The 27,790-nt window shown below is 46.9% G+C and overlaps 1 protein-coding gene across 1 annotated transcript in view; it reads left to right on the plus strand.

Moving 5' to 3' along the window:
• Positions 1 to 223: 223 nt before the first annotated feature.
• The window catches only part of LOC128695717 (facilitated trehalose transporter Tret1), a 202,226-nt gene continuing 174,659 nt past the window's right edge, over positions 224 to 27,790 (plus strand). Inside the window, exon 1 of the mRNA XM_053786542.2 lies at positions 224 to 952. Within this exon, the coding sequence (XP_053642517.2) occupies positions 473 to 952 (480 nt within the window). The 5' untranslated portion in view covers positions 224 to 472. The remainder of the gene's footprint in view (positions 953 to 27,790) is intronic.

The raw sequence follows: 27,790 nt of genomic DNA on the forward strand, positions 1-27,790 counted from the left end.
TTTAGTACTATATAGACACAATCATGTATAAGGAATGCTTCAATAAACTGTGGTTAAGCCTTTACCGATTTACTCTCACTTTTTACATAGATGTTGAGGGTCGCCGTGGGGAAGGAGAGGGGTTGGGAGGGATGATGAAGGGATGGGTGTTGACTTGGAAGGGAGGGAGGATGGGGAATATAATCCCCCCTTCTCCACACGGCCACGACATAAATACAGCGGAGAGCAGCGTGGGAAGCCAAATCTGGTTTGGGTGTCGTAGTCAGTGGGTGTGTTGTGCTGTGTGAGAGCAGCGGTGTGGGGCCAAGACTGGCCAGTGATTCTGTGAGTCGTCTCTCACGTGATACTCAACTTGTGCGCACAACTTGCCTGCTCGAAAGCTGTTCTGCTTGTGAATCATCGTTTTCATTGTTTAAGTTCTGTATCTGACAATATCTGGCTTAGAAAGGTAAATCTTGCGGTCTCTAGCAGGATGTCTTCGACCGAGGAAGACAAAGGTAGCACCCAGCACGTTGCTTTCCAGATGGTGGAGCCAATAGAGATACAGATAGAGACGGGGGAGTCGAACCCGCCCAAAGTTATAGCTGTCGTCAAAAATGGCGTAACTCCTGCAGACGAGTCTGACGAGGAGAGGGACAAGCTGCCCTTCCTGAAGAGACAGTCTCGTTTTTCTACGGTGTCGTCGCCTGGCTTCCTCAGTATGAACTCCCGGCCGTCGTTTGGAGGCATGTCGTCACGACCGTCGTTCGGAGGCATGTCGTCGAGGCCATCGTTTGGAGGCATGTCGTTCGGGAACTTGAGTTCGCGGCCATCAATGGTGTCCCTTCGCTCCACTATCTCCAGGGTCAACAGCGAACTCTACCCTGAACGAGGGTCCTTCGTGGCCTTCGGCTTGGGACAGTCTTTGGCAGACTTTCCCCCGTTGGCTCAAAAAATGTACATTATCACCCAGGTATGTACCTCATTATCCTTCTCTCGTTCTCTTAGGAACCACTCACAACTTGCAGCCTAGGAGTTGCTATCTTCCTCTCATATAAGTGAGAACTGGAAACCTTGTAAATGTTTTGCACTCTGGTAGGATGTCTAAGCTCTCCGAACTGTCCCACGAACATGTAAGATGACAGGGTTTTACAGTATTTTAGACAGTTTTCATTCTTTCAGTATTTCCCTTTCCAGCTCAGGAAGCCTAGTTATTACTTATTATAATTAGTAATTATTGCAAATAACTTTTCAAGAATAGTCACAAGGGTTGTGTAAGCTGAAAACAGAAGTAGGGGGAAAACCTCGATGCCTCGTAACAGATCCACAAGAAAAAGAATGTCAACATAGAAAAACAACGTCCGTAGGTGAGGCGAGAATGAAATGATGTGCGAGTACTCCTGGTCACGTCTGAGCACAGCCAGACACCAGCTGTTGTTTTTGAGAATTAGATCACCACATTGAGTGGTGATCTACCACATTGTGTGGTGATACATCAGAGGCATACTTCTCCCTGGCATACTTCACCCTGGCATACTTCACCCTGGCATACTTCACCCTGGCATACTTCACCCTGGCATACTTCACCCTGGCACATACTACTCACCCTGACATTCACCCTGACATACTTCACCCTGACATACTTCACCCTGGCATACTTCACCCTGGCATACTTCACCCTGGCATACTTCACCCTGGCATACTTCACCCTGGCATACTTCACCCTGGCATACTTCACCCTGGCATACTTCACCCTGGCATACTTCACCCTGGCATACTTCACCCTGACATACTTCACCCTGGCATACTTCTCCCTGGCATACTTCACCCTGGCATACTTCACCCTGACATACTTCACCCTGACATACTTCACCCTGACATACTTCACCCTGACATACTTCACCCTGACATACTTCACCCTGGCATACTTCACCCTGACATACTTCACCCTGACATACTTCACCCTGACATACTTCACCCTGGCATACTTCACCCTGGCATACTTCACCCTGGCATACTTCACCCTGACATACTTCACCCTGGCATACTTCACCCTGACATACTTCACCCTGGCATACTTCACCCTGGCATACTTCATCCTGGCATACTTCACCCTGACATACTTCACCCTGCATACTTCTCCCTGGCATACTTCACCCTGACATACTTCACCCTGGCATACATACTTCATCCTGGCATACTTCACCCTGACATACTTCACCCTGGCATACTTCACCCTGACATACTTCACCCTGGCATACTTCACCCTGACATACTTCACCCTGGCATACTTCACCCTGGCATACTTCACCCTGGCATACTTCACCCTGACATACTTCACCCTGGCATACTTCACCCTGACATACTTCACCCTGGCATACTTCACCCTGACATACTTCACCCTGGCATACTTCACCCTGGCATACTTCACCCTGGCATACTTCACCCTGGCATACTTCACCCTGGCATACTTCACCCTGGCATACTTCACCCTAGCATACTTCACCCTGACATACTTCACCCTGGCATACTTCACCCTACTTCACCCTGGCATACTTCACCCTGGCATACTTCACCCTGGCATACTTCACCCTGGCATACTTCACCCTAGCATACTTCACCCTGGCATACTTCACCCTGGCATACTTCACACTGGCATACTTCACCCTGGCATACTTCATATACTTCACCCTGGCATACTTCACCCTGGCATACTTCACCCTGGCATACCCCCTGGCATACTTCACCCTGGCATACTTCACCCTGGCATACTTCACCCTGGCATACTTGGCATACTTCACCCTGGCATACTTCACCCTAGCATACTTCACCCTGGCATACTTCACCCTGGCATACTTCACCCTGGCATACTTCACCCTGGCATACTTCACCCTGGCATACTTCACCCTGGCATACTTCACCCTGGCATACTTCACCCTGGCATACTTCACCCTGGGCATACTTCACCCTGGCATACTTCACCCTGGCATACTTCACCCTGGTATACTTCACCCTGGCATACTTCACCCTGGTATACTTCACCCTGGCATACTTCACCCTGGCATACTTCATCCTGGCATACTTCACCCTGGCATACTTCACCCTGGCATACTGGCATACTTCACCCTGGCATACTTCACCCTGGCATACTTCACCCTGGCATACTTCACCCTGGCATACTTCACCCTGGCATACTTCACCCTAGCATACTTCACCCTGGCATACTTCACCCTGGCATACTTCACCCTGGCATACTTCACCCTGGCATACTTCACCCTGGCATACTTCACCCTGGCATACTTCACCCTGGCATACTTCACCCTGGCATACTTCACCCTGGCATACTTCACCCTGGCATACTTCACCCTGGCATACTTCACCCTGGCATACTTCACCCTGGCATACTTCACCCTGGCATACTTCACCCTGGCATACTTCACCCTGGCATACTTCACCCTGGCATACTTCACCTTGGCATACTTCACCCTGGCATACTTCACCCTGGCATACTTCACCCTGGCATGCTTCACCCTGGCTTCACCCTACATACTTCACCCTGGCATACTTCACACTGGCATACTTCACCCTGGCATACTTCACCCTGGTATACTTCACCCTGGTATACTTCACCCTGGCATACTTCACCTGGCATACTTCACCCTGGCATACTTCACCCTGGCATACTTCACCCTGGCATACTTCACCCTGGCATACTTCACCCTGGCATACTTCACCCTGGCATACTTCACCCTGGCATACTTCACCATGGCATACTTCACCCTGGCATACTTCACCCTGGCATACTTCACCCTGGCATACTTCACCCTGGCATACTTCACCCTGGCATACTTCACCCTGGCATACTTCACCCTGGCATACTTCACCCTGGCATACTTCACCCTGGCATACTTCACCCTGGCATACTTCACCCTGGCATACTTCACCCTGGCATACTTCACCCTGGCATACTTCACCCTGGCATACTTCACCCTGGCATACTTCACCCTGGCATACTTCACCCTGACATACTTCACCCTGGCATACTTCACCCTGGCATACTTCACCCTGGCATACTTCACCCTGGCATACTTCACCCTGGCATACTTCACCCTGGCATACTTCACCCTGGCATACTTCACCCTGGCATACTTCACCCTGGCATACTTCACCCTGGCATACTTCACCCTGGCATACTTCACCCTGGCATACTTCACCCTGGCATACTTCACCCTGGCATACTTCACCCTGGCATACTTCACCCTGGCATACTTCACCCTGGCATACTTCACCCTGGCATACTTCACCCTGGCATACTTCACCCTGGCATACTTCACCCTGGCATACTTCACACTGGCATACTTCACCCTGGCATACTTCACCCTGGCATACTTCACCCTGGCATACTTCACCCTGGCATACTTCACCCTGGCATACTTCACCCTGGCATACTTCACCCTGGCATACTTCACCCTGGCATACTTCACCACCCTGGCATACTTCACCCTGGAATACTTCACCCTGTCATACTTCACCCTGGCATACTTCACCCTGGCATACTTCACCCTGTAATACTTCACCCTGGCATACGTCACCCTGGCATACTTCACCCTGGCATACTTCACCCTGGCATACTTCACCCTGGCATACTTCACCCTGGCATACTTCACCCTGGTATACTTCACTTCACCCTGGCATACTTCATACCCTGGCATACTTCACCCTGGCATACTTCACCCTGGCATACTTCACCCTGGCATACTTCACCCTGGCATACTTCACCCTGGCATACTTCACCCTAGCATACTTCACCCTGGCATACTTCACCCTGGCATACTTCACCCTGGCATACTTCGCCCTGGCATACTTCACCCTGGCATACTTCACCCTGGCATACTTCACCCTGGCATACTTCACCCTGGCATACTTCCCTGACATACTTCACCCTGGCATACTTCACCCTGGCATACTTCACCCTGGCATACTTCACCCTGGCATACTTCACCCTGACATACTTCACCCTGGCATACTTCACCCTGGCATACTTCACCCTGGCATACTTCACCCTGGTATACTTCACCCTAGCATACTTCACCCTGACATACTTCACCCTGACATACTTCGCCCTGGCATACTTCACCCTGGCATACTTCACCCTGGCATCCTTCACCCTGGCATACTTCACCCTGTCATACTTCACCCTGGCATACTTCACCCTGGCATACTTCATACTTCACCCTGTCATACTTCACCCTGGCATACTTCACCCTGGCATACTTCACCCTGACATACTTCGCCCTGGCATACTTCACCCTGGCATACTTCACCCTGGCATACTTCACCCTGGCATACTTCACCCTGGCATACTTCACCCTGGCATACTTCACCCTGGCATACTTCACCCTGGCATACTTAACCCTACTTCATCCTGGCATACTTCACCCTGACATACTTCGCCCTGGCATACTTCACCCTGGCATACTTCACCCTGGCATACTTCACCCTGGCATACTTCACCCTGACATACTTCGCCCTGGCATACGTCACACTGGCAGACTTCACCCTGGCATACTTCACCCTGGCATACTTCACCACCCTGGCATACTACCCTGGCATACTTGACCCTGGTATACTTCTCCCTGGCATACTTCACCCTGGCATACTTCATCCTGGCATACTTCACCCTGGCATACTTCACCCTGGCATACTTCACCCTGGCATACTTCACCCTGGCATACTTCACCCTGGCATACTTCACCCTGGCATACTTCACCCTGGCATACTTCACCCTAGCATACTTCACCCTGGCATACTTCATCCTGGCATACTTCACCCTGGCATACTTCACCTTCACCCTGGCATACTTCACCCTGGCATACTTCACCCTGGCATACTTCACCCTGACATACTTCGCCCTGGCATACGTCACCCTGGCATACTTCACCCTGGCATACTTCACCCTGGCATACTACCCTGGCATACTTCACCCTGGTATACTTCACCCTGGCATACTTCACCCTGGCATACTTCATCCTGGCATACTTCACCCTGGCATACTTCACCCTGGCATACTTCACCCTGGCATACTTCACCCTGGCATACTTCACCCTGGCATACTTCACCCTGGCATACTTCACACTACCCTGGCATACTTCACCCTGGCATACTTCACCCTGGCATACTTCACCCTGGCATACTTCACCCTGGCATACTTCACCCTGGCATACTTCACCCTGGCATACTTCACCCTGGGATACTTCACCCTGGCATACTTCACCCTGGCATACTTCACCCTGGCATACTTCACCCTGGCATACTTCACCCTGGCATACTTCACCCTGGCATACTTCACCCTGGCATACTTCACCCTGGCATACTTCACCCTGGCATACTTCACCCTGGCATACTTCACCCTGGCATACTTCACCCTGGCATACTTCACCCTGGCATACTTCACCCTGGCATACTTCACCCTGGCATACTTCACCCTGGCATACTTCACCCTGGCATACTTCACCCTGGCATACTTCACCCTGGTATACTTCACCCTGGCATACTTCACCCTGGCATACTTCACCCTGGCATACTTCACCCTGGCATACTTCACCCTGGTATACTTCACCCTGGCATATTTCACCCTGGCATACTTCACCCTGGCATACTACACCCTGGCCCTGGCATACTTCACCCTGGCATACTTCACCCTGGCATACTTCACCCTGGCATACTTCACCCTGGCATACTTCACCCTGGCATACTTCACCTTGGCATACTTCACCCTGGCATACTTCACCCTGGCATATTTCACCCTGGCATACTTCACCCTGGCATACTTCACCCTGGCATACTTCACCCTGGCATACTTCACCCTGGCATACTTCACCCTGGCATACTTCACCCTGGCATACTTCACCCTGGCATACTTCACCTTGGCATACTTCACCCTGGCATACTTCACCCTGGCATACTTCACCCTGGCATACTTCACCCTGGCATACTTCACCCTGGCATACTTCACCCTGGCATACTTCACCCTGGCATACTTCACCCTGGCATACTTCACCCTGGCATACTTCACCTTGGCATACTTCATCCTGGCATACTTCACCCTGGCATACTTCACCCTGGCATACTTCACCCTGGCATACTTCACCCTGGCATACTTCACCCTGGCATACTTCACCCTGGTATACTTCACCCTAGCATACTTCACCCTGGCATACTTCACCCTAGCATACTTCACCCTGGCATACTTCACCCTGGCATACTTCACCCTGGTATACTTCACCCTCGCATACTTCACCCTGGCATACTTCACCCTAGCATACTTCACCCTGGCATACTTCACCCTGGCATACTTCACCCTAGCATACTTCACCCTGGCATACTTCACCCTGGCATACTTCACCCTAGCATACTTCACCCTGGCATACTTCACCCTGCTGGATGAGATTCCTCCCAGTTACACAGTTTTCTTGTCATATTCCATCACGCACGATGAATCTCCTGTTATAGATATTACATACAATGGACTTTGATTTGGTGTCAGTGAGATGCGTCGTGTCTGTCACTTGTATGTACTGCGTGTCAGTTGTGTCAAGTGCCTGTCACCAGCTGGTTCATTGATGCTGGTAGTTAGCAACTGTCATGTGACAATGGTGGTGATGGTGGTGGTCAGCAACTGTGATGGTGACATAGTGGTGATGGTGACAATGGTGGAAGGGTGTGAACACTGGTAGCAGGAAGAGGGGAAAAGCACTAAACCCGACTAGGGTCACACAAGTATTTAGGTTCGATCCAAGAAAGGATATGACAGGCCCAGTTCCTTGAAACAAGAGCCCTTAAGTAAGTTTATTTAGATACAGGTACACATAAATACAATTACACAATTTATCATACATTGTAACATGGAAGAAATCATAATAAAGTGAGTGATTGCATGTATGAACAATATGTGATTCTCTTGCCTCGTCTTCCTATTCCTCTGAAAATGTGCGAGTCAGCACATGAAAGCGCTCAGGTTTTATTTCCTATTTTCACCTGACCTAACATTTCCAATTCTAGAAGAACGAAAAAAATGTCAAGTCTTGTAACTATAACTGGAAAAAATCACAACATACATACATATATATTGACAAATAACTGAAACAGGTTTTGTAATACAAGGGGGAATAACTCTCATATTTCTCAGTGTGTCGTCCGGTGCATTAATATGCACTGTGAACGATGGTGACCAGAACCACGCTGCTGCTGCATGTCTAAATATTTCCTTGGCAAAAACAGAGTTGCTAATATATAAAGCTATGTTTTAACTGTGTTAAGAACTCTTCTGTGCACCTACTGCGTTTACTTAAAATTTCACTTCACCATAACCTCGAACGCATGATTAAGTTGTTCATTATTTACACAAGTGCAGTGATTTTCTTGCCCCAGGATTTATTCCTCAGTGATGTGCCTCTGCAGTGACGGGTTTACTCATGAGTGGACCCCAACTACTGAGGGACCTCCAGGTCGTTAACTATTTGTTTTATAACACATTATGAGTCGTGTTACTATGATATGGGATGTTTGTGGTCCGGTGATAACCCGCGCATGTATACGAGGTGTTTCAGTTCTGAGATGAAAAGGTATTTTTTGAAATCTCATGATTCCTTGAATATTTATTTCAGAAAAAATTATTTGTACGACACTCTCATCAGGACAATGTCGAACAATCATACGTCTCATTCTAATGTTAAGAACTGATGGCCAGTGTCCTGGTGGCATAAGCTCTCGCTTCACATGGTTCGATTGCCAGCGAGGGTGGACGTGTTCCTTTACACCGGTTGCCTATGTTCATCCATCAGTAATAATGTGTACCTGGGTGGGACAAAACTGACCTAATGTGCCCGAAATGCTCAGCATAACAAGGGGCTTTCTATATAGTAGTATGTCATTGATGTCAGCTAGGACTGTATACCTTGTATATGTACTTGTAGTAAATAAACATGAATATATTAGAGCAGTAGCTGACAGCAGCAAGGGAGGGCCCCATCTAGTGACCACTAAATACTGTTCTGCTGAGGGCCCCTGGACGTCTTAATCCACCACTATGCATTTTATTGTTTCTCCGTCAACATCATCAAGGCGAAGCTTTCATGTGTCTCCTAAATACTTTTTAATCAGACTTTTTTATGGTCAGCAAAGTACTTGGGTAGTTATTCTGTCTCCATCTTGGCGTTCTAGAGTTGTATGGGTTACAGGTTGCTGGAACACTTTGGTTATTCACTGATTTTAACGTAAAACATTGTTAACCTCGTCATGAACTCTCTGCTGTGTTTACTAATATAAACTATTGTTATATTGATATTATCACAACTAGTTAACATAGCAGTCTTTGTTCATTAAGAATATCAAGGCACAACAGTGACTGGAGCAACACACAACCCGCACATATGAGATTGAAACCTTATGAGGACGTTTCAGTCCGACTTGGACAAGTGTTCCAATGGCAATATAAACACAAATGCAGTATAATGTGATCCTTTATTGACTACGTTTCGCCCACACAGTGGGCTTTTTCAAGTCACAAACAAGTGTTCCAAATCGAACCGAAACGTCGTTATAAGTTTCATTCTCCTTTGCGTGGGTTGTGCATCGACTGTGTTCTTAGTCTGTAAATTTCACGTGTCTAATATTTTACGGAGGATTTCTCTGATATTTTTCCTTGTGTAAACAGACAGTCAGGAAACATCTATTCTGTCAGGGACCCGTTGTTTAGGGACTCTGCGTTGTGGTTTTTCTTTCCAGTCTTGGTCATGTACACCTGCAGGAAATCTTTCAGATAGGCAAATGTTATATATTCATGGTTTCTTTCAACGTTTCGACATTTGATTTAAGGGAGTATATTGGTTCAGACCAACCAGGGAGATCCACCCGTCAAGGCAGTGTAAAATAAAAATTAAAATTCATGCACTTAGGATTGTTGATCATTACTTTATCTCACGAACACGTAAGATGACAACCTGTAAACAACTTGTATTTACATTCGGTATATATAACCCTTTGTTGTCCTGAGTGCTTCTTAGCACTTGTTAAGGCAAGAGACTTGCTCTGAGACCAGGACGTGGGGAAGGTGGTTCCCAGACCTATTCTGATGGATCTAAGCAGGAGTTTTCTGGCAGGGCTGCAACTGCTCTTGTTGCCACCTCCCTAGATAAGAACGATAACAACTTTGTGATGAATGGTTTTGAAAACCGACAAGTTGAAGAATTAAGACACTTATGCAACATATGAAAATCTTTACTGAAGAAAACGTTTCGCCACACAGTGGCCTCATCAGTCTTATACAAAGCAGGAAGGTATAAGGAGAGGAGGACTTTGAGGTAATCAGTCCCTCAGCCTGGAGTCTATGTTCAGTCCATCAATCTTGTAGAAAGTACAGCACAGGGCCGAAGCAGTGGCTTATATACTGTAGTCAGGTTAGGCGAAGCAGGAGGCGGCGTCATAATGGTACCATCCACTAGTGTGTGGCGAAACGTTTCTTCAATAAAGATTCCCATATGTTGCATAAGTGTCTTAATTCCTCGATAACAACGTGGTTGAGTTAGGCATAAGTATTAACAACTGAGCGTCTACACTGCAAACTGAAATGTTTGCCATCCTAATGGCGCTAAAGCTAACCATTGACAATGAGTTTGACTATCATCATTACTGATTCTGAGTCATCACTGAAGGCTCTTAACTTACGTAATGACTAACATGTTCATTAAAAGGACACAAGTGCGACTAATGTGACATTTTATTCTGGCAACGTTTCACTCTCCAGGAGCTTTGTCAAGCCGTTACAATGTGATGAATGGATACAGAGGGTATATATAGGCTTAGAGTGAGGTGTAATACTAGTGGTAGTAGTAGTAGTACTAGTGGTAGTAGTTATATTAGTTGTAGTAGTATTACTAGTAACACTGTGTTAAAACAATTAACTTGCACATAAGTAAAAGGATATAAAAACTATTACTTGGGTAGCATAAAAATAAGTTAGACAAATATTTCTATTGGAGGCTGGATAAGATAAAGCCTGTTTCAGGCCTACAACTTATATCACTACCACTAGTATTACACCTCACTCTGAGTCTATATATACCCTCTGTGTCCCTGTATTGTTTGGATTGCTCATTCACCCCAGGAGGAACTGGACTCTTGGCAGAAGATCACCAAGAGTGTAGTGATGCGATACCCACTGATGATGCCCATCGAGGCAGTAGCAGCTCACCCCAGTGTGGTGTCAGTTCAACGTCTCAAGGCAAAGATGGCAGGCAATGCACCAACCCGACAGGTCCTCACACAGCATGTAGGACCACTGTCATCCCGGCTGGACCTTGGTTGTTGGGGGCAGGTGCGATGTCAGGACCTTCACAGCAGAACCAGTTTGCTGTTTCAAGTGTCAGTGTTACGGACACCTGGGTGCACTCTGTCCGAACAGAGTAATCTGCAGTGTCTGCAGCCAGCGCCACCCTACCGAGGAATGCATTACCAAGCTGAAAAATGCATCACCACCCACTCCACAATGCCCAAACTGCAGGCAGAAACACCATGCCTGGAATCCTTGATGCCCCGAGAGGCTCGCCAGAATTCAAGGAGTCTGGAAGATGCCAAAAACTCGGCAGCGAGCTCTGACGGATCATCACTCTCAGCAGACGATGGGTGCAGAGAACCCTGCCGCACCGCAGATCTCTCATCAGCTAACCCAACTCAATGCCCAGGAATTCCCAACCATCGAAGCCTCACCCGAATGTCATGGTCAAGAACCTCCTGCATCCCTACCTCAACGAAGAAACAGAAACAAAAGGAACAGGAGGCATCAACTGGGTACATCTGGTCAACATGATCAGCAGGCGGCACTAAACGAGCCCCCACCGCCATAGCACGACAACGCAGGCACTCCTTACCCGGCACAGATGCTTTCCAGGCTCAACTGGCACCTCACCAGCAGATCCCAGCTACCCAACCTGGTATACAGCAACAAACCATGGTGCATACAATAAAGAAATCCAACCCTCAGCAGTCCCTACAGACCACAACAGCCCAGGTAATATCCACTGTTTCGAACCCAATGCCAAAGCAGGCCCTCACCAGGGAGGATCTCGTAGCACTCATCAAGGTGTTCACAGTTAGTTTAGTTTAATATGTTTATTATGCACCCCATACCCATCCTGTGGGCGGTAGTCAAAAGATTACAGAGGTACATAATTGGTCCAGGGACTGGACTCCAAAGTTTTGATAGCTGAGCAAGTTACAAAGGTAATGAACTAGATCTGGTCATAATCATGACCAAGTTACAAAGGTAATGAGCTCCAGGTAGAGCTGGTCACACTCATGAATAATTGCAAAGGTAATGAATCATAAACACATTAATCATGAGAATTTACAAAGGTAATGAGCTCCAGGTAGAGCTGGTCAAAATTATGACAAGTTTCAAAGGTAATGAATGATAAACACGTTATCACATGATTACAATCATAGACAAATTACAGAGTAATGAGCAGTTAACAAACAAAGCAGGGAATTCATCCATTGCCCCAACAACAGATGTTGCTAGGTGCCTGTCTCTCCTCGGCAGACAGCCATTGCAAACAGCAGCAAGTTGCCCCGGGATCTGCTGCTTGCACGAGCACCATCGACCCTCCCCAAGAGGTCCAAGAAGCCAGTGACTCCGTTAGCAGCCCGATGGAGAGCTGTCCTAGGGACATGGCAACGTCCTGGTGGACGCCAAGTTGACTGAAGATCCCAGGCCCTCGTGTCCACGGATGTTGAAGCTTGAGGAACTGAGTACACACTGCCTGTGGCACACCTGACAGCTGCCTCGCGGTCGAACTCCACGATGCTGTCCCTGTAGTGGAAGTTCCTGTGAGCCCGGCACTCCCTGCGGCTGTAGTACCATCGCTGACATCGTGGGTTAGGGGAGAAGTACCCTCTACAGATTGGGTGGCGCTGGGAGTTGGGTGGTGAGGCGGGGAGTCGGGCAGGGGTGAGGCGTTGTGAGAGGGTCACTGTTTACTACACACGCCCTCCCCCTCCCCCCCAGCGGAGAGGGGGAGAGGCGCTGACTGGTCCTGACTCAACAACACCAAACCTTCTGCACAACACTTCAACTATTTACGCTGAAACAATGCACTAGGATGTCCGTTCGCTGCTCTGGTATCTTCTCAAAGCATTCACACTGAGTTCTGTTAAGTAGGGACCTGGTCAGCCTCTTTGACCAGGAGCTATCCTTGAAAATCCCACAGCTAACCCACTACACAACCTGCCTTCACAGATCTTATTTGCAACACAATCAACTCCACGGAACAACAAAGCGTATTCCGGCAGATGGTCAGTATGCTCCTGAGAGTGTGCTTACTGACCGAGGAGAAGACAGTGGATGCCATGAATTTGCAGGTTCTCAGAGTGGGCAGGGCTCAGTCTCCAGCTCAGGAAACAACAGCGATGGAATAACCTCGGTACCAAATCACACCCTCAAGGTCCTACAATGGAACATTCAGGGCTTGAGGGGCAAACAGCACCTCTTGCTGGAGGCAGTAATTTGGGATCGGGTTGACATCATCTTGCTACAAGAAATTCTGACTGTCCCGACTATCTGCCCAAGACTACCCTGTTTTGCTGGGTCTTTCCGGCACATGGACGCAGGCGTTCACTGCAGAGGCACAGCTGTATTTGTATCCAATACAATACCTCACGAGGTTATAGCCAACCCTGTGGACTGTGCGGAGGATGTCGAGGTACAGGCCATCCTTGCACACATACCTGGGGTGCCCATTACCATCTATAACATCTACAAGAACCCAAGACACACCCTCGACATTGCAGAGCTCCTCGCGCTAGCATGCACTGAGTGTATTATTGTGGGTGGAGATTTCAATGTACATCACCCAATGCTGCACTCTCACTCAGCAACCAATGCTGCTGGCAGACACATAAAATGCTCCTACACGATATTTCAGAGGTAAAGTTGCTAAACAATGGAGACCCCACACACCTGTTGGGTGGCTGCCTCGACCTTACCTTTGGGTCAAGACAACTCACAGCAGGAGCCACATGGGAAACTCATCCTGACATTGTCAGTGACCACTTTGCAGTGATCACCACTTTCAACATCAACAGGCCTCCCACAGCTGTGCTGCCTCCTAGATGGGACATAAAGAGGGCCAACTGGAAGGTGTTCCAGGATTATCATCATGACTGGTGGTCCACATACACTCTATCTGAAGACTGTGATATGGCTGAATAGGAGCTAATCACCGTTCTCATCCAGGCAGCAGAGTGCGCAATTCCTAAGAAGTCTACAGGACACACTCACAAAAGAGACTGGTGGTTCTACAACGATGAGGTGTGGGAGTAGAACCACTGCATCAACTCTTTTAGGACGCTATACAAGTGTAACCCTACAGCAGAGAACAAGGATACTCTGAGAGCCATTGTGCAGCATGCCTGCAGAGTCTCTCTCAGAGTAAAAACTGAGAAATGGCTGGAGTGGTGCTCAACATTCGGGCATCACACCATCTTATCTGAGACATGGGGCAAGCTCAACATAGCAACTAGCAAGAGCAAGCCGAGGCCACCAGCACATCTGAACCCATCCCAGGAAGCTGAGAAACTAGTGGAGCTTTTCACTTCCAGGGAAGCCTCCACTCAGCTCCCACAGGACATCCGGAATATACAGACGGATCTTCTGCCACAACGCCAGTTAACGATACAAGCTGCATGTGAGTCGGAAGATGTGACTGATGAAGACCTCATGGACTTGGAACTTCGATGTGCCATTAAGAAGACAGGTGACACTGCCCCAGGCATCGATGGTGTTATGTGCTCCATGATTGCACGGGCTGATCAGAGTGGATGGGAGGCCATACTAGACGTCATAAACAAGTCGTGGAATTCCCAGCAGCTTGGAAGAAGGCTACCATTGTACCAATTCCAAAGCCCAGGGACCTAGGCAGTATGAGACCCATACCAGCTGTTTAGCCAAGACTGCTGAGAGGATGGTGTTAAACCGCCTCCTATGGAAACTTGGACCCCCTCATCATCACATATTTGGCTTCACCAAAGGGGTGGGTACAGCAGAGTGTATAACCACTCTACTATGCCAGATTGCTGATAGTAGCAAAAAACCTAGTATCATCGTCTACCTCGACCTTGAAAAGGCATTTGAGTGAGCCAGCCCCACAGCAATTCTAGCAATACTAGCTCAGAAGGGAATCAAAGGATGCCTCTTGGCCTGGATAGAGTCCTACCTTAGGGACAGGCAGGCCTGTGTCAGCTTTCAGGGACACTACTCTTCCTTTAAAACCCTGGAAAATGGCACACCACAAGGAGGTGTGCTCAGTCCTACCCTGTTTAACATCCTTATGCAGGAACTTGTGAGCCTTCCCTTTCATAGTGGTATGCAGCTCCTCAGCTATGCTGATGATCTTGCCCTCGTAGTGGATGGGAAAGGCAATTTGGAGCGACAGGCCCAGGAAGCTTTGCACCTAATTACACAGTCTTGCAAGGAACTAGGCCTCAAGATCTCAGCCGAGAAATCTCTTGCAATGATGTTCAAGGGACCAGATCCTGTGAATAGATTACATATTCAGGATACAGAACTTGAGTGGACAGGCTCCTACCTGTACTTGGGAATCTACATTGATAAAAAGCTGACCTTTCAGAAACAGGCCGAGTATGTCAAATCCCGTGCTCTACTCAGACTCAACGCCATAAGAGCCATGATGAAGCATCGTGTAGGGGCGAGCAAAGATGTACTTCACTTGTACTATATACAAGCTATCGCTCCCTCATTGACTACTGTGCACCAGCGTTAGCTCATCTCTTCCCGCAGAGCAGGCAAAGGGTGGAGGTCGTACAAAACCAGGTGATAAGAACTATGCTTGGGGCCCCCATCTGGACCAACACAGTATGTCTCAGATCTGAGGCCCAGCTTCCTTCCCTGGCTGACAGAGCAAGATACATAAACGCCTGCAAAGTAGCCTCGATTCTGCACCGGCAGCAAGGTACCCCACTAAGGAGATGGATAATGACAATCATGACACAAGATCCAACACTCTTCATGGACTACTCCTGGATTCATTCGCTTTGTGCTGCTGGGTGGAAGCTGCTGCCTATACAATTACTCCTTGAGAAGAGTTGTGACCATGTTGCTGGGTACCATCCACCACCTCCCTGGCACTCAGATCCAGCTGATGTTTGCATCATGCAACTACCCATCTCTAAGCTTCTCTGCAGTCAAGACACCCTCAACAATCATGCTGAGACAAGCATGGCACTGGCAGAGGGAGGCACATGTGCAGTGTATTTCACAGATGGTTCTGTCGACCCTGACAGGAAGAGAGCAGCAGCTGGACTGTACCACAATGGTCACACACAAGGCTGGCGACTCCCTGACCACTGCAGGATCCTTCAAGCTGAGCTGGTGGCAATTCAGCAGGCATTGTCACATGCCCTTCAACATCGACTCCGACCTGTCATACATGTTGATTCCACCTCTGCAATCAATGCCCTCTCCCATCCTCAACCACAGGACAATGTTCACCTCATCACATCGATCTTGAGCATAATGACAGCCTTAGAAATTCAGGGTAACAGATCAACATTGAACTGGATCCCCAGCCATGCTGGCATTCGGGGAAATGAGGTGGCAGATGATGCAGCCAAGGCAGCCACAAACTATCCACATTTTGGAATTACTGTCCCCATCAGCTTACGACAGACCAAACTGGTGGCTGCCAGAGCCAAGAAACTTATGAGGGAGGTCTTAGGTGATACCCCATCTCAACAGTGGTACCGAGCAGCGACTCAGGAAGAACCCCCTCCATATGATAGAAGCTGGTCCAGAGCGCAGTGTACCGCCATCCATCGGCATCGTTTGGGCTTTCCCACAGCCAAGATGATGGTAGACAAGGGTGAGAAGGAGATGTGCTGGTACTGCGCGCATGACCAGCACCCCCTAACACACTATCTTCTAGAGTGCGAAATTACTGAGACACTCTGCAGGCAACTAGGACTGATATTCCTTCCCAAAGAGGACCCAGAGATGACTGCGGCCACACTAGTGTACCATGGAGTCAACAAACTAGACAAGCTGTTACCCGTGATAACGACATATCCTCCTCCTTGCTAGTGTCCACAGTTAGGAGTACATATGGTATTGTCACTTATGAGATGCACCAGTTGAACTGACCAGTACAGTGCTTGAGCAGCATACCTCGCATCATTGTAGAAACCTTTCTTCCTTGGGAGCCAGGGACGGGTCATCGCAAGATTGAGACCCATGCCAGGACTACGGTCTTGGCGAACATTATACATACATACATGTATTGTTTGGAGATCAGGACGTGGGGAAGGTGATCTCCAGACCTGTTCTGAGATCAGGACATAGGGAGCCTAGTGAACATGACTGTGTGAGTCCAGTCAACACACTGTGAGAGCCCGGTCAACACACTGTGAGAGTCCAGTCAACACACTGTGAGAGTCCACTCAACACTGTGAGAGTCCAGTCAACACTGTGAGAGTCCAGTCAACACTGTGAGAGTTCTGTCAACACTGTGAGAGTCCAGTCAACACACTGTTAGACTCCAGTCAACACTGTGAGAGTCCAATCAACACTGTGAAAGTCCAGTCAACACTGTGAGAATCCAGTCAACACTGTGAGAGTTCCGTCAACACTGTGAGAGTCCAGTCAACACACTGTGAAAGTCCAGCTAACACTGTAAGACACAAGGGAAAACTGTGAGAGTCCAGTCAACACACTGTGAGAGTCCAATCAACACTGTGAGAGTCCAGTCAACACTGTGAAAGTCCAGTCAACACTGTGAGAGTTCTGTCAACACTGTGAGAGTCCAGTCAACACTGTGAGAGTCCAATCAACAATGTGAGAGTCCAATCAACACTGTGAGAGTCCAGTCAACACTGTGAGAGTTCAGTCAACACACCGTGAGAGTCAAATCAACACTGTGAGAGTCCAGTCAACACTGTGAGAGTTGTCAACACTGTGAGAGTCCAGTCAACATACTGTGAAAGCCCAGCTAACACTGTAAGACACAAGGCAAAACTGTGAGAGTCCAGTCAACACATTGTGAGAGTCCAGTCAACACACTGTGAGAGTCCAGTCTACACACTGTGAGAGTGCAGTTGTTATGTGGGGGGTTCGAAACGTGGATTGGGTAATAACACTCACGTTGGATGTTCTAGTGTACGTATATTGGAGGGTAAATATGGAGAGCACCACGCCTGGCCTGCCTCTCTGCTAACTCTCTCTAAGACTGATTCACGAATTGGGTCCTAGGGGGTGAGCGGCGTTCAAAAACATGGTATGGTCAGCTGTAGCATCAGTAAATAACAGTGATTCACACAGATGGTTGGTAGTGAGTCATACTACTGGTAACTACTTACTGGTAACTGGTTACTAGGAACTGATACTACTGAGAGCTCAGCGACACTAACATATGTCATCCCAACATACGGCTAACACAAACTAGAGATGGCAGGCGTATGGCTTGGGCTGATTCTATACAATGTCAAAGTACACAACAATTGAACATTATAACATACATAAGTAGAATACTGGAATGGAAGCTAATGTAATTGACTATAATGAAACTTACTGTAATGAAACTGTAATGCATTACAAGGTATGATATAGCACAATTCATCGAATGAAACTCAACATTGGGATTACACAATAGAGGTAATAAAAAAAATTTGATCGATCGATCTGTATTCATTTGATCTATAGATTATGAGGAAGAAATATATACAAAGGTAGACTTGGTGCACTCAAATCTAGGCTGTTAAATCTCAGAATTCGGAGAGATTGTGAACACACACAAAAAATTCTTGAATATTGATAAGTTGATACTGTAATTATTCATCTATACAGATTATTTACATTTAACCCCAACTCTGCTAGGGTGAGATTGACATATGCAGAATGGGTGTCATCTCTGGGAGGATCAAACTCTGTTGCACTGGCTAACTCATGCTGTATTTGAGGTGGCTCTGATTGGTGGGAATCAGCCAGTGTGATAATAAAAAAAAAAAAATGATACTTGAGGATTTCTCAATACCTGTTGTGTACGTAGGGAATAACGACATTCAGGCTGATCATCTGACTGAGTATTAGAGGTAGAGGGTACAGAGTCAGGAGGATTGTCAGAGTCTGTCACATTAGTCTGGGTTGGAACATCATTATCATCACATGATAACTTCATATGATCCAAATGCGACTCTTCATACTGACCAGTACTAATTTCTCTAACCTTATGCTTATTGCCAGTGATATGTTCAACTACGCGATAAGGACCAACAAACTTTTGATCAAGCTTAGGCATTGCAGACATTTTGTTAAAGTTAGTCAGCATAACTCTCGAGCCTACTTTGATATTGGACGGCTTTGCTCGAGTGTTTGCGACTCTTGTAAATTCTGCTCTTGATTTATGAAGTGTTTCATCGATTCTTCTAAAGACGCTTTGAGCTAAGCTGGTACGAGTTGCTATGAAATCATCAGGGTTGTAATTTGGTTTCGAATTAGAATATAGCAACTCATAAGGCAAACGTTTATCCACACCATACAGTGCATAATGTGGAGTGTCACCTATGGAAACATTGTAAGCAGAATTTATAGCACACTGCACATCAAGTATAACTTCATCGCAAGTTTCACTGTTGGGATTGATAGTGGCTCTCAAGACATCAAGTACTTTCTTATTGGTTCATTCTGCTAACCCATTGCTGGCAGGATGATGAGGAACAATGGTGGATTTAGAGATCTTGTACAAGGTACACAAATTTTCAAGAATCTCATTACAGAATTCATCTCCATTATCTGTTACTAAGGACTTAGGGGTGGTATGCCTGCAGATTCTTTAAATGCCTGCATTCTTTAAATGCTTTAGCTACTGTCTCGGCAGTCTTATCTGCAATAGGAATTAACTCGCAATATCTGGTGAAATGGTCTACCATAACGCACAGATGTTTGTTGCCCTGGAGGGAACATTGGAAATTAGTTAACAGATCTAGCACAACTCTTTCCCACAGTTTGCTAGTAGTTGGACACACCTGGATTGGATTAGGACCATTAACATTACCTTTGTGTTGCATACAGACACTACATTTCTTAGCATACTCGGAAATATCAGTTGCCATACGAGGCCAAAAGTATTTCAATCTGGCTTGTTTTACTGAATGATCCCTACCAGGGTGTGCAACACCTGGTACACTGTGAACTAGCTGTAAGGCTACATTTGCTAGTGACTGTGGTATTACTAACTGGTATACCTTTCTGCTAGGAGTACCCAACTCGGCTGTTCGATACAGTAATTCTTGGTTCATGACAAAGTCACTGATGGGTGCTGGTGGCTTCACAGTCAGAATAAGATCTTTGTGGCGCAGGAATCGAATCACACCAGACCACATGGGAGCTGTTCGTTGAGCATTCTTTACATCCTCAGCAGTAAATGGAGGGTCTGCATTAACTATACTAACATGTCGCGATAAAGCATCTGCGACTACATTTGACTTGCCAGGTAAGTGTTCAAAGGTAGGATTGAACTCTTGGATAGTCAAGGTCCATCTGGCTAACCTTCCAGTAGGTTGTTTGTTCTGGAATAAAGGTATCAGTGGAGTGTGGTCTGTCAAGACATGAACAGAGTACTGATAAATAATGTCTCAGAAGTGCTTCAAAGACCATACTATTGCTAAAGCTTCTTGCTCAGTCACTGTATAATTACGTTCAGCCTTCATAAGGACTTGGCTAGCAAATGCAACTGCGTTGTACTTGCCATCAGTCTTCTGAGCTAGTACAGCACCTATGCCAATAGAACTAGCATCAGTTGTTAGATAGAAGGGCTTAGAAAAATCTGGAAATTTCAAAATTGGAGCAGATGTTAGCTTTTCTTTTAGAGTGGAATGCTCTTTCTTGACTGAAGGTCCAAACGAAAGGAGCATCTTTCTTAAGCAACTCAGTTAGAGGAGCAGCTATGGAAGAAAAATTGGAAATGAAAGATCTATAAAAACCTGCTAAGCCCACAAAGGATCTTACAGCATCAACAGTTTTTGGAGTTGGAAAATTTAGAACTGCTGTTACTTTAATTTGGTCAGTCGTAACCCCTCTAGGAGTGACTACGTGACCAAGAAACTTGATTTCTGATCTGAAAAAATTGACATTTAGACAGTTTGATCTTTAAATTGGCTTCTTCAAGCTTACCAAGTACTACATCAAGTCTTTTCAAGTGTGTATCCATGTCTTTAGACATGACGATTATGTCATCTAAGTACACCATAAGCACATTACTTATGAGATATTAGTCATGAGCCTTGACAACGTGATAGGGGAGGATCGTAATCCAAAGGCCATACGGAGGAAGTGATAATGACCTGTAGGAGTGGAGAATGTAGTTAGCTCTTGGCTGTCCTCATGAAGAGGGACTTGCCAAAACCCTTGTAACAAGTCCAGGGTTGAAAAGACTTTATTTCTAATGTTACGTAAAAGATCACCAAGTGCAGGAAGTGGGAAGCGATCTGGAATAGTTTTCGCATTTAACTTCCTAAAGTCAATCACTGGGTGCCAAGTACCATCCTTCTTAGGTACTAGAATCAAGAGCACATTCCAAGGTGAATTGTTAGGTGCAATAACTCCATCATCAAGCATTTGATTGATCAATTCTTCTGCAACAGCAACTTGTGAATGAGGCATTCTGTACACAGGTATATAAATGTGTCTAGTTCCAATTTCAAGTGGGATACGATGGGACAATAAGTTTGTTATACCCATCTTCTCACCTGGTAAGGCAATGGCTTTACGACGTTTGTTCAACAGAGTCAACAAACGCTTGACCTCGTCTGGGAAGTTGGTGGGAGCTAAGTCTTTCTCCTCAACTGGTGGAACAGATTGATCCAGTGAAGTGGATGAGGTCTCCCATGTAGAAATAGCACTGATCTACTGGTCAGGTGGCAACTCATCCTCTACCTGAACAGGGTAAGGATAGTGAACAAGGCCAACAAGATTGGTATTTGCTCTGAGATGAACACTGTGACCAGAGGTGTTACCTAGGAAGAAATGGATCTTACTATCTCTTACAACATGTAAGGATGGCTCAACAAATAAATCCTTTACTTTGCAGGAATCACTGTCGACTAGGACGTTATCACCATCTAGAACACTAGGAACAACAACAGACACTCTAGTGAGGGCACTAGCCATGATAGAAACGTCTTTCTGCAGATGGCATGTGACATCAACAAGAGATGGCATTACTAGTTGCAAGTAATCGTTTTCTGACAAGGCATCCCCTGTGGAGAAACTACTACTTGAACTAGCAGACATTGCAGGGATAGGCTCAGCATTCAAGGTAGTCAGAGCGTCCTCGGACACTTGAGGTAACTGGACACTATCTTGCAAACCTGAAGTTGTAGGTGAAACACAGACAAGAGTGACAGGATCACCAGTGCCTTACCACTTGGGTACACTAATGGAAAATGCACTTGCCTGTAAGCACTTAATCCGAACGTCATATTCTGCGGCAGTATGGCAGATCTCTGATCCAAGCTGGTAACCCCAAAATGGCACGATCAAGTCATCAATTTGGGCATGCCATTGATAAGGGTTGAGCACAATGCGTAAGTCTCTCATGGAAGCAAATCCCAGTAGATCACCAGGGAAAGTAATCTGGTCAACAACAAGGAAGGAAGCGGTAAAGTCTCTACCTTGGATAGAAAAGGTGAGGGAAGTCTGACCTCGGACAAGCAGGTGAGAACCAGCTACTCCACTAAGGGAGGACACGTGAGTCGGTTCTTCGAGGACTTGTCGTAACTGCTTATATTAAAACCAACTAGACCTGATAATATTGACTTGTGCACCAGAGTCCATGAACACATGAATGGGCACATTATGAACAGATGCTTGCACTATGGGACCTATCGTTGCATTGGAAGTTATGTGCAAACAAAAAGGTGGATTGTCATCAGAAAAGATTTGTTCCACTTCATCCCCAAAATCATCTACATCAGAGACTTGTGAAGCAACATCATTTACAGGATTGTCATTCTCGAGACTGCTTAAGGCTTCAAAGGAATTGTGAATGGGGATGGTGTACTCATTATCGCCTACTATCACCATGGAACAGTTTGACTGGTGTGCTCGAATTCCCCTGAATTGGAAGAATGAGCCTGGTTCTGGTTAGTCTGAGAACCATGACATCTGTTTCCTGCCACCAATTTGTCATGTGGGGGTTTGATAACGTGGATTGGGTAATAACACTCATGTTGGATGTTCTAGCACGTATACTGGAGGGTAAATATGGGGAGCACCATGCCTGGCCTGCCTCTTTGCTAACTCTCTCTAAGACTGACCCACGAATTGGGTCCTAGGGGTGAGTGGCGTTCAAAAACATGCTATGGTCAGCTGTAGCATCAGTAAATAACAGTGATTCACACAGACGGTTGGTAGTGAGTCATACTACTGGTAACTGGTTACTAGGAACTGATACTACTGAGACAGTCAACATTGTGAGAGTACAGTCAACTCTGTGAGAATCCAGTCAACACACTGTCAGAGTCCAGTTAACACTGTGAGAGTCCAGTCGACATTGTGAGAGTCCAGTCAACACTGTGAGAGTCCAGTAATCACTGTGAGAGTCCAGTCAAAACACTGTGAGAGTCCAGTCAACACTGTGAGAGTCCAGCCAATATTGTGAGAGTCCAATCAACACACTGTGAGAGTCCAGGCAACACTGTGAGAGTCCAGTCAATATTGCGAGAGTCCAGTCAACACACTGTGAGAGTCCAGCTAGCACACTGTGAGAGTCCAGCTAACACTTTAAGAATCCAGGCAACACTGTGAGAGTCCATTCAACACACTGTGAGAGTCCAGTCAACACTGTGAGAGTCCAGTCAACATGCTGACAGAATCCAGTCACCACATTTCAGAGTCCAGTCAACACTGTCAGCGTCCAGTCAACACTTTGAGAGTCCAGTCAACACTGTCAGCGTCCAGTCAACACTGTCAGCGTCCAGTCAACACGCTGACAGAGTCTTCAAAAAAGGATTTCCTTGTTTGCCTGAACAAGATCAGCAAGGATATACTGAAGCCTGGGATAACACTGGTGTGTGTTAGTTACCATTTGGTCCTAGGCACATGTCGATTAGACACTTGGCCTGTTGTATGTGCATGCATGTGTGTGTGCGTGTGTGTGCATGTGTGTGTGCATGTGTGTGTGTGTGTGTGTGTGCACATGTGTGTGCATGTGTGTGTGCGCATGTGTGTGCATGTGTGTGTGTGCATGTGTGTGTGCGCATGTGTGTGTGCATGCGTGTGTGTGTGTGTATACTCACCTAATTGTGGTTGAAGGGGTCGAGACTCAGCTCCTGGCCCCGCCTTTTCACTGAGTGCTACTAGGTCCTCTCTCTCCCTGCTCCATGAGCTTTATCTTACCTCATCTTAAAGCTATGTATGGTGTGTTAGTGTGTGTGTGTGTTAGTGTGTGTGTGTTAGTGTGTACTCACCTATTTGTACTCACCTATTTGTGGTTGCAGGGGTCGAGTCCTAGCTCCTGGCCCCGCCTCTTCACCGGTTGCTACTAGACCCTCTCTCTCCCCGCTCCATGAGCTTTATCAAACCTCGTCTTAAAACTGTGTATGGTTCCTGCCTCCACTACGTCATTTTCTAGGCTATTCCACTGCCTTACAACTCTATGACTGAAGAAATACTTCCTACTATCTCTCTGACTCATTTGTGTCTTCAACTTCCAATTGTGGCCTCTTGTTTCTGTGTCCCCTCCCTGGAACATCCTGTCCTTGTCCACCTTGTCTATTCCACGCAGTATTTTATATGTCGTTATCATGTCTCCCCTGACCCTCCTGTCCTCCAGTGTCGTCAGGCCGATTTCCCTTAATCTTTCTTCACAGGACATTCCCCTTAGCTCTGGAACTAACCTTGTTGCAAACCTTTGTACTTTCTCTAGTTTCTTGACGTGCTTTATCAAGTGCGGGTTCCAAACAGGTGCTGCATACTCCAGTATGGGCCTGACATACACGGTGTACAGTGTCTTGAATGATTCCTTACTAAGGTGTCGGAATGCTGTTCTCAGGTTTGCCAGGCGCCCATATGCTGCAGCAGTTATCTGATTGATGTGTGCTTCCGGAGACATGCTCGGTGTTATACTCACCCCAAGATCTTTCTCCTTGAGTGAGGTTTGCAGTCTTTGGCCACCTAGCCTATACTCTGTCTGTGGTCTTCTGTGCCCTTCCCCTATCTTCGTGACTTTGCATTTGGCAGGATTAAATTCGAGAAGCCATTTGCTGGACCAGGTGTCCAGTCTGTCCAGGTCTCTTTGAAGTCCTGCCTGGTCCTCATCAGATTTAATTCTCCTCATTAACTTCACATCATCTGCAAACAGGGACACTTCTGAGTCTAACCCTTCCGTCATGTCGTTCACATATACCAAAAATAGCACTGGTCCTAGGACCGACCCCTGTGGGACCCCGCTCGTCACAGGTGCCCACTGTGATACATCATTACGTACCATGACTCGTTGTTGCCTCCCTGTCAGGTATTCTCTGATCCATTGCAGTGCCCTTCCTGTTATATGCGCCTGATGCTCTAGCTTCTGCACTAATCTCTTGTGAGGAACTGTGTCAAAGGCCTTCTTGCAGTCCAAGAAGATGCAATCAACCCACCCCTCTCTCTCTTGTCTTACTTCTGTTATTTTATCATAAAACTCCAGAAGGTTTGTGACACAGGATTTGCCTTCCGTGAATCCGTGCTGGTTGGCATTTATACTCCTGTTCCGTTCCAGGTGCTCCACCACTCTCCTCCTGATAATCTTCTCCATAATTTTGCATACTATACACGTCAATGACACAGGTCTATAGTTTAGTGCCTCTTTTCTGTCTCCTTTTTTGAAAATGGGAACTACATTTGCCGTCTTCCATACCTCAGGTAGTTGCCCAGTTTCCAGGGATGTGTTGAAGATTGTGGTAAGTGGTACGCACAACATATCTGCTCCCTCTCTAAGGACCCATGGAGAGATGTTGTCCGGTCCCATTGCCTTTGAGGTATCGATGTCCCTTAGCAGTTTCTTCACCTCCTCCTCATCTGTATGTATGTCGTCCAACACTTGTTGGTGTATTCCTTGTTGGTGTCCCCATCTGGTCTGTCCCCCCAGAGTCCTTCCTGTCTCTACTGTAAATACTTCCTTAAATCTCGTGTTGAGCTCCTCACATACCTCTTGATCGTTTCTTGTGAGTTCTCCACCTTCTTTCCTCAGCCTTATCACCTGGTCCTTGACTGTTGTCTTCCTCCTAATGTGGCTATACAGCAGTTTCGGGTCAGATTTGACTTTCGATGCTATGTCGTTTTCATACTGTCGCTGGGCCTCCCTCCTAATCTGCGCATACTCGTTTCTGGCTCTTCTACTAATCTCCTTGTTTTCCTGGGTCCTATGCCTCCTGTACCTTTTCCATTCTCTGTTGCACTTAGTTTTTGCCTCCCTACACCTTCGGGTAAACCAAGGACTCGTTTTGGTCTTCCTATTATTTCTGTTTCCCTTGGGAACAAAACTTTCCTCTGCCTCCTTGCACTTTGTTGCCACATATTCCATCATCTCGTTTACTGATTTTCCTACCATTTCTCTGTCCCACTGAACCTCCTGCAGGAAGTTTCTCATACCTGTGTAGTCCCCCCTTTTATAGTTTGGCCTGTCCCCTTCAGTTCCTGTTACCTTCTCCACTTGTAACTCTACTATATAGTCAAAACTCAGAACCACATGATCGCTAGCTCCAAGGGGCCTCTCGTAAGTGATGTCCTCGATGTCTGAACTGCTCAGGGTGAACACAAGATCCAGTCTTGCTGGCTCATCCTCCCCTCTCTCTCTGGTTGTGTCCCTGACATGTTGATGCATGAGGTTTTCAAGTACCACATCCATCATCTTGGCTCTCCATGTTTCGGGACCCCCATGTGGCTCCAGGTTTTCCCAGTCGATCTCCCTGTGGTTGAAATCGCCCATTACCAGTAACTTTGCTCTGCTCGAGTGAGCTCTTCTTGCCACCTCAGCCAGTGTGTCCACCATCACCCTGTTGTTTTCTTCGTACTCCTCTCTTGGCCTCCTGCAGTTCTGTGGTGGGTTATACATCACTCCAATGACTACTTTATGTTCTCCGGACTGAATTGTACCTACAATGTAGTCTCTTTCTCCAATCATGTCCATGCCTTCCATTTCCTCAAATCCCCATCGGTGTTTTATGAGCAGTGCAACCCCTCCTCCCCCTCTACTCCTTCTATCTTTTCTCAGGATCTGATATCCTGTTGGGAAGATTGTGTCTGTTTTTGTCTCAGCGAGTTTTGTTTCTGTGACTGCTATGTGTGTGTGTGTTAGTGTGTGTGTGTGTTAGTGTGTGTGTGTTAGTGTGTGTGTGTTAGTGTGTGTGTGTTAGTGTGTGTGTGTTAGTGTGTGTGTCTTAGTGTGTGTGTCTTAGTGTGTGTGTGTGTTAGTGTGTGTGTGTGTTAGTGTGTGTGTGCGTTAGTGTGTGTGTGTTAGTGTGTGTGTGTTAGTGTGTGTGTGTTAGTGTGTGTGTGTTAGTGTGTGTGTGTTAGTGTGTGTGTGTTAGTGTGTGTGTGTGTTAGTGTGTGTGTGTGTTAGTGTGTGTGTGTTAGTGTGTGTGTGTTAGTGTGTGTGTGTTAGTGTGTGTGTGTTAGTGTGTGTGTGTGTTAGTGTGTGTGTGTGTTAGTGTGTGTGTGTTAGTGTGTGTGTGTTAGTGTGTGTGTGTGTTAGTGTGTGTGTGTTAG

This window comes from Cherax quadricarinatus, chromosome 42 (genome assembly GCF_038502225.1).
Source record: "Cherax quadricarinatus isolate ZL_2023a chromosome 42, ASM3850222v1, whole genome shotgun sequence".
In the NCBI taxonomy this organism is placed as follows: Eukaryota; Metazoa; Arthropoda; class Malacostraca; order Decapoda; family Parastacidae; genus Cherax; species Cherax quadricarinatus.